The sequence below is a fragment of the Cheilinus undulatus genome, linkage group 21 (assembly GCF_018320785.1).
Source record: "Cheilinus undulatus linkage group 21, ASM1832078v1, whole genome shotgun sequence".
Taxonomy (NCBI): domain Eukaryota; kingdom Metazoa; phylum Chordata; class Actinopteri; order Labriformes; family Labridae; genus Cheilinus; species Cheilinus undulatus.
In genome coordinates, this window is record NC_054885.1 from 7,472,537 (window position 1) to 7,485,628 (window position 13,092).

The 13,092-nt window shown below is 36.4% G+C and overlaps 1 protein-coding gene across 1 annotated transcript; it reads right to left on the reverse strand.

Annotated features, from left to right (window-relative positions):
• Positions 1-503: 503 nt before the first annotated feature.
• On the reverse strand, positions 504-10,864 carry LOC121503670 (cold shock domain-containing protein C2-like). The gene is made up of 4 exons (XM_041778188.1): positions 10,685-10,864; positions 5,814-6,150; positions 3,743-3,865; positions 504-666 (listed from the first exon to the last, which is right to left on the reverse strand). Exons 2-4 carry the CDS (start codon positions 5,987-5,989, stop codon positions 504-506), a joined length of 462 nt encoding a protein of 153 aa, XP_041634122.1. The 5' UTR covers positions 5,990-6,150; positions 10,685-10,864.
• Between the last annotated feature and the right edge of the window lie 2,228 nt (positions 10,865-13,092).

The following is a 13,092-nucleotide window of genomic DNA, read 5'->3' on the forward strand; positions in this document are numbered from 1 at the left end:
CTGTTTATCACTTGACTCCTGGATTTGGTTGTGAAACCAGCTGTTTTACCGTCTGCTTCTACTTTCTTTCACCAGTCGACATAAACATCTCATCTCTGTTACTCTCTAAGCTTTTTCCTTCAGTTTCCTTTATCTCTGGAATAGATTTAAAGTTTCTGCTCCTCTTTCAGAGTCTGAACTTGATGTTAAACAGACTTAACGTGACATCTGGACAAAGCTCACAGTGGACATGTGACTCTGAAAGACTCCAAATACTCTGTCATTGAAAAAACTACCTTTAAACTAAAATATCTTTAAAAACAGCTAACGCTCATTCTCTCTCACAGGAAACTCATCAGTGAAGAACAAACAAAGTTGTGAACAGAGATGACTACAACTTGCTGCATTGGTAAAACATAATTCTTCGAAATAAAAGTAACTTAGGCTCTAAAGTTTAATCCCTGAACAGCTGTTACCCCCCCCCATCCCGATCCCCTGCCCCCCCAGCAGACCCTAACGCCCCCCTACGAGCTGATGATCTGGCCGGACCAGGTCTCGTGTTTGATTCCTGGGTTGAGATGTGTGATCTTCACCTCCACCGCCTGAACCTTCAGGTTTTTAGGAGGGACTCTGCTGACTTTGTAGGTCACCTCGTCGCCCTCGACCGGGACGTACTCGCCCTCGATGCTGAGAGAGAAAACAGGAGGAAGACAAAGAGGTTAAAAAAGGGACGTTTTGTTTCTTAAAAGTCGAGTTTCAGAAGAACAGAGGTTACAGACACGCTTTAATTTTTAAAAGAAGTGCAGAGATAAACAACAATGGCATTTCCTGTTATCACATTCATGCTATTCATAACAGAAGATAATCTCCTTTTTGAACTTTGCACAAATGTCTACTCTGACTCAATGATGAACTACTTACTTTTGGAGGTCAAAGGTCACTGTGACCTTATATCTTGTGAGCACAATATCTCAAGAATGCATTGAGGGATTATTGTCAAATTCGGCATGGGCCTACACTAGGACCTGAGGGTCAGTAAATACATTTTGGCAGTCAACCCCTATACACTCTACTTACTCTGTAATGCAGATTTTATTACTAATCATGCACCTAAACCTTTAATGACCATAACACTTTAATGTCACAACAGATATCCTTCAGAAAATCTTTGCTATAGGCCTCCAGTAGTCTGGATTGCTGTCTTAACTATGTCCTTGTATTATTGTACTATGACTCCTAAAGAGTCTGTCTCTTTTACAAACATTTATTATTAAAAACATCTGCATAGGAACTTTAAGCTGAGGAAAGGAAAGCTTTGAGACTCTCTCTGCAGATGTTTGGCTGTAAGAAAATTCTGCAAAGTCAGTTTAAAAATCTGCTTTTGCTGAGGCTGAAAATGTGTTACAAAAACTGCTGTCCTGCCCAGGATTAGAGGTAAAATAAACCAACCAGGAGAAGTTCCTGTACTTCCTGTTCACTTCTTTCAGCCGTCTCTGTGTCCTCTGAGAGATTAGGAAAGTTCGCACACAAAAGTTTGCTCTGACTCTGCAGAAAGACGGTGTTTGTGACAATACATTGTTATTTTTAAAAAGAAATTACAATGGGCTGAAATTATAAAAACATACCAGCACCAGTCCTGGACAGCATGGTCCACTATGTGTAACATAAATTTTTACATCAAATTAAAATGATCATATTTCCTGTTTTACTTGGTTTATTAACATCAAACAAAAACTGAAAGAAAGCTTAAATACCATGCTTTCTGCACAAAGTGATTGCAATGCAAACTGTGACTTTGTTTTCATGGTGTCATGTGACAAAAGTAGTGAATGATGAAATCACACCGTCGTGATCTGGACTCCTACGGGCTACCTGAATGTACACAAAATATATTCAGGTACAGATATGAATATTGTCTTTTTGAAGAAATAACAAACGGTTGTCACAATATCAGAATTATTAACTCTGGGGTGCAGATGGCCTAGTGCAAGGGTGTCAAACTTATGGCCCGGGGGCCAAATCTGGCCCATGCTGCAGTAGACCCAGCCCACCAGATCACGTGATATTTTCATTAGAACAGGCCCACCAGTATAAGGTCTACAGAATTTCCTCCAGTATAAAAATGTCAACCTAATCCTGATGATTTACAAAATCCTTGTTGAGTCATAAAAATGAGAAAAAGTAAACAGTAAAAATGATTTGATATTAAGTCATGAGCATAGGACAAATTTGTGTTTTATTAATTTGTGTCTATATTTTCAATTTTGCATCTCACAGTAATGACTAAAAGTTATGATATTGACCGTTTATTTCATATTTTAAACTTTACATCTAATATCTTTGACTTTTTATCTGATATTTTTACCTTAAAGATTCATGATTTTAAATTTTAGAACATATTTTGACCTTTTAAAGTCATGATTTTGACTTTTATCTCACATTTTGACTTTTTTCAACTCTTAACTTTGACTTTTATCTCAGTTTTTTTACCCTTTAAAGTGACTGATTTTGGATTTTATCTCATATTTTGACCTTTTCCTAATCCTAACTTTGACATTTATCTAGATTTTTACCTTTTAGATTCATAATTTTAAATTTTATACCTTATTTTGACCTGTTAAAGTAATGATTTTGACTCTTACCCCAGTTTTTTACATTTCAAAGTAATTATTCTGACCTTTATCTCACACTTTGACCTTTTTCTAATCCTAACTTTGACTTTCAACTCATAATTTTACCTTTAAAACTTATGATTTTTAATGTTATTTCACATTTTGACTTTTAAAACTCAGGAATTTGACATTTTATCTCATATTTTGACATATTAAACTCATGATTTTGATGTTTGTCTCATATTTTGATTGTTAAATATCATGATTTTGAATTTTATCTCAGTTTTGCTGACCATTTCAACTCCTAACTTTGACTTTAACTCATATCTTGACCTTTAAAACTCTTGAGTTTGAATTTTATTTCATATTTTGACTTTTAAAACTCAGGAATTTGAAAGTTTATCTCATATTTTAACCTTTAAAACATATGATTTTGGCTTTTATCTCAGTTTTGCTGACCATTTCAACTCCTAACTTTGACTTTTATCGCATGTTCTGACCTTTAAAACTCATGATTTTGGCTTTAATCTCATTTTTTGACAGTTAAAAATCATGGTTTCAGTATTCTATCCCACATTTTGCCTTTTATAAATATTATTTTGACTTTAAATGTCATTTTTTTACATTTTAAACTTATAAGTTTGAATTTTTATCTCAGATTCTGAGTTTTTACCTTATCATGTTGAGCTTTTAATCTCAAAATAACTTTGGTTGACACTCAGTGGTTAAATATCGACCCTGTTAGGCCCTCAGGTTAGACCCAAATTCAGAATCTGTCCCCTGCTGTGATTGAGTCTGACACCCCTGGCCTAGTGGTTAGGTCGCACCCCTTGTACACAGGAGGCCGGGTTCAGGTCTAGACTACGGCTTTTTCCCTTGTCTCTCATCCATGTGCCCAACTCTTTCCACTGTTCCTCTCTCTAAATAAAGGCATTAAAAAATAAAATCTTAAAGAAAAGCATTATTAACTTTGATACGATTCAGGCAAAAATCAAACATATAAACCTGTTTGTTTGTTTTAATCAACATGAACTATATTGATAAAAACGCTCCTGTCTTATCGTTTATCTCAGAAAAATAAGGTTCTCCTCCTGCTTGTCTGTAAAAAGATTCAGTGTCCTAGTGATGTGTTCAGGAGTTTTGTGACTCACTCTGAGATGTGAACAAAGATGTCCTCTCCTCCATGTGATGGTCTGATGAAGCCGTGACCCTGAGACCGAGAGAAGTTCTTACACACGCCTTTAAACAGCGGGCCGGAGTGTGCTCGCACCGTTCTGCAGGGTGAACAGAGAAAAACATGATGTTAAACTCGCTTTAATTTCAGCGAGACTAGACGCACTACTTCCTTTCCTCGTGTGATAAAACTCTGAGGTCTCAGAGGATTCATGGAGGAGGTGAGAACAAAGAGAAGTTTATAACAACACCTACATGAGAACTGCTTCTTAATATTACATTATAATGGCTGCTGAATGGAGGACACTCCTCTGACTCACAGTGTAAACAGAACACTTGTTTAACCTTGATTTAAGACTAATTAGGTCACAAACCAGCCATGATTTAACAAATGTTAGATCTACATTTACAGACAATCATCCTAGAGTTCTAAGAGGCTAAAAATATCATGTTTAAAGAGCAAGCAAAGCAGCTATTACATCTGATTCCTGATATTTCTGCATATTTTTTACACTCAAATGTTTCGGATCATTAAACCAATTTATATACCTCACAAAGACAACCCCATACAAAATGCAGTTTCTAAATGCTGATTTTATTTATTAAGGGAAAAAAATCCAAACCTATCTGGCCCTGTGTGAAAAAGTAATCGCCCCCTGAACCTAATAACTGGTTGTTCCACCCTCGGCAGCAACAACTGAAATCAAGCATTTGCGATAACTGGTGATGAGTCTTTCTCATCATTGTGGAGGAATTTTGACTCAGCCATATTGGAGGGTTTTCCAGCATGACCTGCCCGTTTAAGGTCACACCACAGCATCTCAGTTGGATTTAAGTCAGGACTATGACTTGGCCACTCCAAAACCTTTTTTTTTTTTTTTTGTTTGTTTGTTTGTTTTTAGCCATTCAGAGGTGGACTTGATGATGACCTTTTTATCAAATGATGTGTTATTTTTACGCCAGATGTAACGGGACTCAAACCTTCCAGAAAGTTCAACTTTTGTCTCGTCAGTCCTCAGAATATTCCTCCAAAAGTCTTGGGGATCATCAGGATGTTTCTTAGCAAATGTGAGACCAGCCTTTGTGTTCTTTTTGGTCAGCAGTGGTTTTGGCCTTGGGACTCTCCCATGATGCTATTTTTTCCAGTGTCTTTCTTATGGTTGAGTCATGAACTCTGACCTTAACTGAGGCCAGTGAGGCCTGCAGGTCTTTGGATGTGTTTCTGGGTTCTTTTGTGACTTCTTGGATGAGTCGTCGTTGCGGTCTTGGAGTCATTTTGGTTGGCCGACCACTCCTGGGAAGGTTCACCACTGTTCCCAGTTTTCTCCATTTGTGGATAATGGCTCTGACTGTGGTTCGCTGGAGTCCCAAAGCCATGCAATCGGCTTTGTAACCTTTTCCAGACTGATAGATTTCAATCACTTTGTTTTTCATTTGTTCTTGAATTTCTTGGCCTGGATGTGGCCAGTAAATTTGAACTCAGCTTTCCGAGAACTGCAGTTAATCACAGTTAACTCATGGTTTAACAAGGGGGGCAATTATTTTTTCACCAGGGCCAGATAGGTTTGGATTTTTTCCCCCTCAATAAATAAAATCATCATTTAGAAACTGCATTTTCTATCTACTTGAGTTGTCTTTGTGAGATATTGAAATTGGTTTGGTGATCTGAAACATTTAAATGTGATAAATATGCAAAAACATCAGGAATCAGAAAGGGGCAAAAACCTTTTCACGGCACTTTATAGCTATGAAAGAAAAGCATTAAAAATGTTCATTTTTCTGTGGTTTTGTTGAAATTTAGACAATTACAACTCTGAAAATGGTCAAATGATGATCATGGGGTAATTAAAACACTTGATACGTTTTCCTGAGAGGCTAGAGAATAAAGTTAGTTTGATCTTGTGCCCTAAACCTCCTACAACAAAGAAAAGTGTCCTCTTTGGATTAAGCTGTGCATCAGACCACAACCATCGTAACATATTGTGTCATATTCTATGGTATGAAATCATATAGTGTTGTATCTGAGGTCAGTGAACTTGTTTTACTCACGCTGAGTAGGTCCGGGTGCGTTTGGTCGGTAGAGGACTCGGCAGGTCCCTTGGCAGCGGCTGCTCCTTCCCGTCCTCCCAAACCCGACTCCCCTCCCTCAGGAAGGGGAAGGAGAGGGTGAGGGAGGCATCGGGCGAGCGCAGCACCGTCCTAGAGGGCGACGTTGGGTCTGCCATGTTAGATGTGACGTGGGGGAGGAGGTTGGGGAGGAGGCAGAGTTTAAAACTGCTGCTTCTGCTGCTGATAGTGATGTCCGTCTGCTCCTCTCAGTGTGGAGCTCGATCTTTAGAGTTTATCCAGGTCAGAGCTGTCTCTTCTGGTCAGTCAGGAGGATTCGCTGTGGATAGAGAGAGGGGGGAGATAGGGGGTCATGTCAAGTGGATTTAGCCCTGATGGAGGAAAGGAGAGGGCCAGCAAAATTTCCTCTCAGATGTAAGTCCTCATTGTTCACCCTTCTTCTAAAATACACCAATAAAATAAACACTGACTACTCCTTTATGCTGACGACCTCCTGTTCTATAGGAACATCATCACACCCTCATAGTTTCAGTGTTTAACAGAGCAGAGAGTTGATTCCAGGTGTAAATCAAGCTGCACCCTTCAGTGTTGAAAACTGAAGCCCCAGAGAAAATGCAAAAGGCTGCAGTTCCTCAGGTGTCCACTAGAGGCTGGCTGCAGAAGTACTAGATGTCACATATACATCTCATGTTAAAATGCTGATTTTTACAGCAGAAATAAACATGTTTAAAGACTCGTTCGAAAACAGTTTTGGTCTTAAAAGTTTGTGTATTTACAGGTGCATGTTTTAAAGAGGGTGAGTTTTTAAAAACTTGTCTGTTTTGGTTTTAAAAATAATAAGAGTTATGCATAACGAGGCTGATATCTCCCCAAGTTTGTCTTCATTGATGGATCCATTTGATTTGAAATGTTTAAAATTAGCATGCTATTTAGATTAGATAAAAAGTCATGTGACTGTAATATAACATGCTGCAAAGAATCGGGTTAACTGTCTTTATAGTATGAGGATGTATGCTTCTCTCAGTTATAATGATCGTGTTGCCTTCATCTGCAGTTTTCACTAATGTTTGTATTTAAATTGTCGTAACACTCCTTTAAAGGTCCATGTTTTATATTCTATTCTTTATTTACCTGGATGTTTGTGCGCTCAGTCTGTATCAATCTGCAGTCTTCCGTAATCCCACATGATAATCCCTGAAGCTTCCCAAACCATAGTATTAATAAAGGACGGATTAATTTGATATAAATCGACTTCATGTGAATTAAAATGAAAGGTTCAAACTCAGTGCTTCTGTGTCGTTCACTCATGCTCTGCTGCTTAAATCTGTGTATCTTTGCTTTTCTCTAAAACTGAAATCAACAACACATCCTGTTCATCCAACACATCCCTGACCTCGGTGTTTAATTCCCCCTAATCTGGATTCTACCCACAGTCACAGATTCAAGGTTAAAAACAGAGGAAACAGGCTGTCTGTCTGTCTGTCTGTCTGTGGAAGCCTGTTTCTGCCAGTTAAGAGAAGAGAAAGGAGAGAGCAAAGCATTTAAGAAAAAGGAAATAACCACAATTTTAAGATATAATAGTCAAAATGATCAGATAGAGAGTCTAAATCATGACACAAATGGGCTAAGAAATAAAATAAAGACAATAAATAGATAAAATATAACATGAATTAATGAGTCATGATTCCAAGATAATACAGAACTATGAAAATAAAAACGATGCAAGATAAAATTAATGTAATAATAGCTGAAACTCATAATCACAGCTATTTTTATTTTTTATTAAATCAAAATGTTGGCTTTTTGTGTCATAGATAGAAGCATCTATCTTATAATTTCCATTTTTGTAATAAATATTAATTTTCATCTCAATAGTATGATATGTTTTACCTTATAATGTTAAATTTCAAGCCTTGAATGACCAGTTATATAATAATTTCAAATTTCATCATAAATGCTTTTTTTGTCATTATTTTGACCAGTTTTGTCATAAATCCAAGTTTAATAATCTCATTATTTTTTCACTTTTGTCATAAATCTAATTTTGTATATTCTATATACAACATAAACATCACTTTTTATCTTATAATCTGGACTTTTTTGTCATAAAATACCAGTTTTTAATCCTGTATTTTCCACATTTTATTTTTAAGATACTTTTTTCTCATTGTTTCTACTTTGATCATGAAAATGCTTTCAATCTTGTAATTTCTACGTTTTCTACCATTAATCTGACTTTTTACATCAATATTTGACTATTTATATATACTAATTTTTACTTCATAATTAATTTTTTGTCAATGCAACTTTTTGTGCTTAAAATTTTTCTTTTAAAAATGTAGCTTGTAATTTTAATTTTTCTGTCAGAAATTTGACTTAATAAGCCCATAATTGTACTTTTTCTTAAACTTAGTATCTTCTAATTTTAGTTTTTTATTAAAGGTGTTTTAGGGGAACTGGAGCGCTGCTAAATTTAATCTTTGCACCCCTGGAATAACTGGAGAAAGTGTCCCATCAGAATTTAAAGATTTGACATTAATTTAGCATATATCTTAATTCATATTTTAGTCCCTTCATTTTATTCCCTCCCATACTAAATGGTTGAAAAACTCAGAGGTCAACAATGCAAGAGTGAAGTTATGTGGTGAGATAATTATTTTTGGGCCTTTAACTTCACAGATGTGTAAATTATTGTTAAGAGGACTGGAGTAGAAACAGTTATGATGCTACACCAGACAATGTGGCAAGTCCTGCAGTCTAAACTTTAATATGATGGGGTTAAAGATGGCTCATCGATGAGTAGACTCATGATAATGTTTGAAAATATTTCCTGTTATTCATTAAATCAGTGGTTTAGCAGGAGGATTGCACGCTTACAAGGAACTCTGCCACGATTTGATGAAGAGCTGAGCATCCCTAAAGGTCTGACACTAAAATGGCCCCTGGTTTTAACTCAGACTAACATCTTGTGTTTTAATAATATCTATTTTAGCTCATTATTTTGACTTTTATGTCACAGATACCATCTTTTATCTCTTAATTTTGACTATTTATGTCAAATTTGCCATCTTTTAGCTCTTAATTTTGACTCTTTTTCTTACAATTTAGAGCTTTAGCTCATTATTTTTGCTTTTTATTTCACAATTATTGACTTTAAACTCATAATTTTGACTCTTTACCCAACAATTTTGTGTTTTAGCTCATAACATCGACCATTTGTTATAATTTTAAAATGTTAGCTAATAATTTTACTTTCTGTTATAGTTTTATCCATAAACTCATTATTTTGACTTTTTTTTGGTCAAAATTTTTACTTATAACTTTACTCTTTTATAACAATTTTGACTATAACTTAATTATTTGACTATTTAGTCACAATTATTGACATTTAACTTTTAATTGTATCTGTTTATGTTATCTTTTTTATTAACCATCTCTATATTTTGACTGTTCATGTCACAATTTTGAATTTAAGCTTATAATTTTACTTTTTTTGATATAATTTAGACTGTAAACTCATTATTTTGACTTTTTATCTCACAGTTATTGATTTTAAGGTCTTAATAGTGACATTTTGTGTGAATTTAAATAATCTATTCATTATTTTTAACTGTTTGTTTTATTTGCAACTTTTAGACTATATTTTTAATTTTTTATGCAACAATTTTCAACCCTTAGTTAATAATTTTACTCTCTTAGTTACAATTTTGGCTGTGGGCTCATTATTCCGACTATTTGTATCACATTTATCAACTTTTCTCTCTTTATTTTAACATTTTATCCAAGAATTTATGCTATTTACTTATTATTTTCACTATTTATGTTGTATTTACAACATTTAGCCTGTATTTTTTTCTTTTTGTGCCACAGTTTTCAAATTTGGTTCATATTTGCACTCTCTTTGTTACAATTTGACTATAAACTCGTCATTTTAATTTTCAATCCGATTTTTGGGGGGTAAAGATCTACTTTATTTTCTTTAATTCCTCCATTAATGCTTCACTTCCACATATTTCCTTTCTATCTGGCAGTGTTGGGCTTCCGTAGTTGTCCGCTCCTAGTTGACCTCTATACTGAAGGTATCTGTCCCCGTCTGTAGTCTGGATGTCCTGTTAGAGAGCGTGGAGGTCGTGTTCGTCTGTTTTCACGCCCACGCCTCCGCTGCGTGACACAACTCAAGCTCTGCACGCGGCGTGACGTCAGAACAGCTGCAGAACAACACCTTCAGCGAGGCGTTCGTGACGTCAGCACTCCCTAAGCCCCAAAAGAAACAGCCTCATAATATTTCTGCATTGATATCAGTCTAAGCCACGAAACACCGACCTATGCCAGATTTAACCTCTCAATAAGAAGACGGGTTAACTCAGAGACCGCCATGAATAAAGATATTTAATAATAATAATATCAATAATAATAATAATAATAATAATAGTGATAGCGGACTGATGTTTGAATGCAGCCGAACCCTTGCAGAGAACAGACAGTAACAAACAGCAGCTGGAGAACATCTGGATGGACAGGAAGACTCAGGAGGGTCAGCACTGCTCTGACCCGGGCCAGACTCAAATCTCCTCTGTCCCGGAATAAAATCCAGACTAAATTTGGACTAAAGCTTTTCTACCAAACGTTGGAGCCACAAACACAGATGAGTCGGAACACAACGATCATAAATCCACGGTTAACCTCTGACTGAAGCTCCGGGAAGGAAATGTCACACAGAGTACAACATGTGTTAGTCTGTGTTATTTTCCTGTTTCTCCATGCAGCATGAAAAAAAACCACACAAAAACACACACTCTCACACACCCCTGCTGATGGTCCAACATGCAAATACTGACAGAATCGGTACTTACTGCTTTAAGGAGCTGAAGTCTGAAGATCACTGAGTACGATGACAGAGAGTGTGAGAGTCAGTGTGTATTATATAACGTGTAATGAAATAAATATGTGGACTAAATCCACGCAGAGCCACGGAAAACCCTGATGTGACGCTCTGATGCTTCTGAGTCTGCGCAGCTGGAGGAGATTCCGATGGCGTGATGCGACCCTGTGAGTGTGTGTGACAGAGAGAGAGAGAGACTCTTCATCCTGATCATGTGTTTAATGTGATGTGAACAGAGATCGCACTATTCCCAGTTTTCAACAGAATTCTGTCATGTTTATCACATTACTGTATCTACATGCTGCTCTGAGGCTTTGGTTCCCAAACTGGGGGTCTGGACCCCTTAAGAGGGTCGTAAGAGGGGGAAGACTAATTGTAAAACCTGGAACCAGTGCAGTGTGCTGTAGCACAGCAGAGAGACCATGTAGATCATCCAGGACTGTCATTAAATTACAAATAATGAGCTTAAATCACTTTGTCTAGGAGTTAGTACTGACCTTCAACAGTAGGTGGCAGTGCAGCATAGCAAAATGGTAATATGTAGAAATGATCAGACCAAGACTGATATATTTCTCATTAAAAAATCAAACAAGATAAAACATTTTATGTTAGAGATGTAACTGGCTTCTTACAGTAGGTCGCGCTAAAGCAAAACCATAAAATTAATATTAGAAAGTGTTGAGGGGCAGACCTTGATCATACATGTGAGCTTTGAAGCAAATTAGATGATTAATAAGAGAGTTAAACCAACTTCCTGTGAAACTGGCAACAAATCATAAGCAAGGTGCTGCAGCAAAACCATACAACTTAACGTGTGGAAATGTTGAGGGGCAGACCTTCATTATACATGTGAGCACTGAAGGAAATCAGATGATTAATAAGAGAGTTAAACCAACTTCCTGTGGAATTAGCAACATATCATAAGCAAGGTGCTACAGCAAAACCATACAAATTAATGTTTGGAAATGTTAAGGGGCAGACCTCAATCATACATGTGAGATTTGAAGCAAATCAGATGTTTAACATGAGAGTTAAACCAACTTCCTGTGAAATTAGCGACATATCATAAGCAAGGTGCCTTTCAATTAAACATGTCAGTGTTGTGGACAATTACTGATGACATCAGGTCAAAATCTGAGCGTCATAATTTCAGCACTGTAAGAAGAATGAACAAATGGCATATCTGTGTGACTTCCTGTCAGCAGTAGAGTGCGCTATAATAAGATGTTTGAATGTTAGCGGGGTCAGTTTGATACTGTTGTCTTGCCAGAAACTGTAGATGACCACAGAATGATGTACAAAAGTTACAACAGGTTAAAGTCATTTGGCACCATCAAAAATGCCTTATTTTGAAATTGGGCTGAAGCTGGTGGACTTCCTGTTGGGATTTAGGTATGAGTCCAAGAGGCTTTTTTGTAGGTTTGATGATGATTCATGTGCAGCTCACATATCATAAGGCTAGGGTGAATGGTCTGCCGATGCTGATAGTTTGAATAGATTTATAAAGAAAAGAAAAATCCTAATTCTAACTTTGGAGCCTAATTGTTGTCCCACCCTACAATAAAAACTCAAAGTTTGCAAAAAATTAGATCTCCATCTTATCTAGAATCATAACAAAATTCTGGAGTCAAGACAATAAAATCCCTGGGTGGAGTTGGTTCAAATGTGAGACCTGTAAAATGTCCAAAACCATAAAATTTTGACTTATATCTGTCACTACCTTACTTCCTGCATGTATTTTTAAAAGACAGTAAATTAGTTTTTGTTCATCTGGATATGATTTATATGTGTACCAAATTTCATGCATGTGGCCCAAATTAAAGCTTTTAGTTTCACAAGTATAAATTTAACTGATGGTTAATGTTTGCTTTGTCTCAGACTTTTTATGAAAAAATGGTTCAGGAATGTGATCCACACCTCTAAATGGGTCAACATCACTCCACCCTTTCTAAAACTGATAAAACGTCCTCACATTCAAACAGTATTTATCAACCAAGTTTATACTTTGAAAATTAAAGTCTTATGATAAAGTACTGCTGTGATCATCACTCAAATATTGATTTAACCATATTATCCTTTAATTGGGGCACCAGTGGCCTTGCAATAGTCCACCAGTCCTTGTGTAGAGGCTGCAGTCCTCAAAGAGGCGACCAGGGTTTGGCTCCTTTCCTGCATATCATTCCTATGTGGCAACCTCCAACCTCCGTGGTTGAACAATGAAGTTAAAGAAAGGGCAAACTGACTGCAGAAGCACCAGAAATCACAAACACCCCTCATGCTAAAATGCAGATGTCTACAGCAAAAAAAACATGTTCATAGCCTCATTAAAAAATGCTCTCTCTCTCATACGAAGGAATAAAAAAGCTCAAAATTACATCT

Excerpts from the sequence above, each read along its gene's own strand:
- LOC121503670 (XM_041778188.1), bottom strand. The coding sequence starts at position 5,989 with ATGGCAGACCCAACGTCGCCCTCTAGGACGGTGCTGCGCTCGCCCGAT. Across the intron at positions 3,866-5,813 it reads CGCACCCGGACCTACTCAGC|AACGGTGCGAGCACACTCCG; the intron begins GTGAGTAAAACA and ends TTCACCCTGCAG. Across the intron at positions 667-3,742 it reads ATCTTTGTTCACATCTCAGA|CATCGAGGGCGAGTACGTCC; the intron begins GTGAGTCACAAA and ends TTTCTCTCTCAG.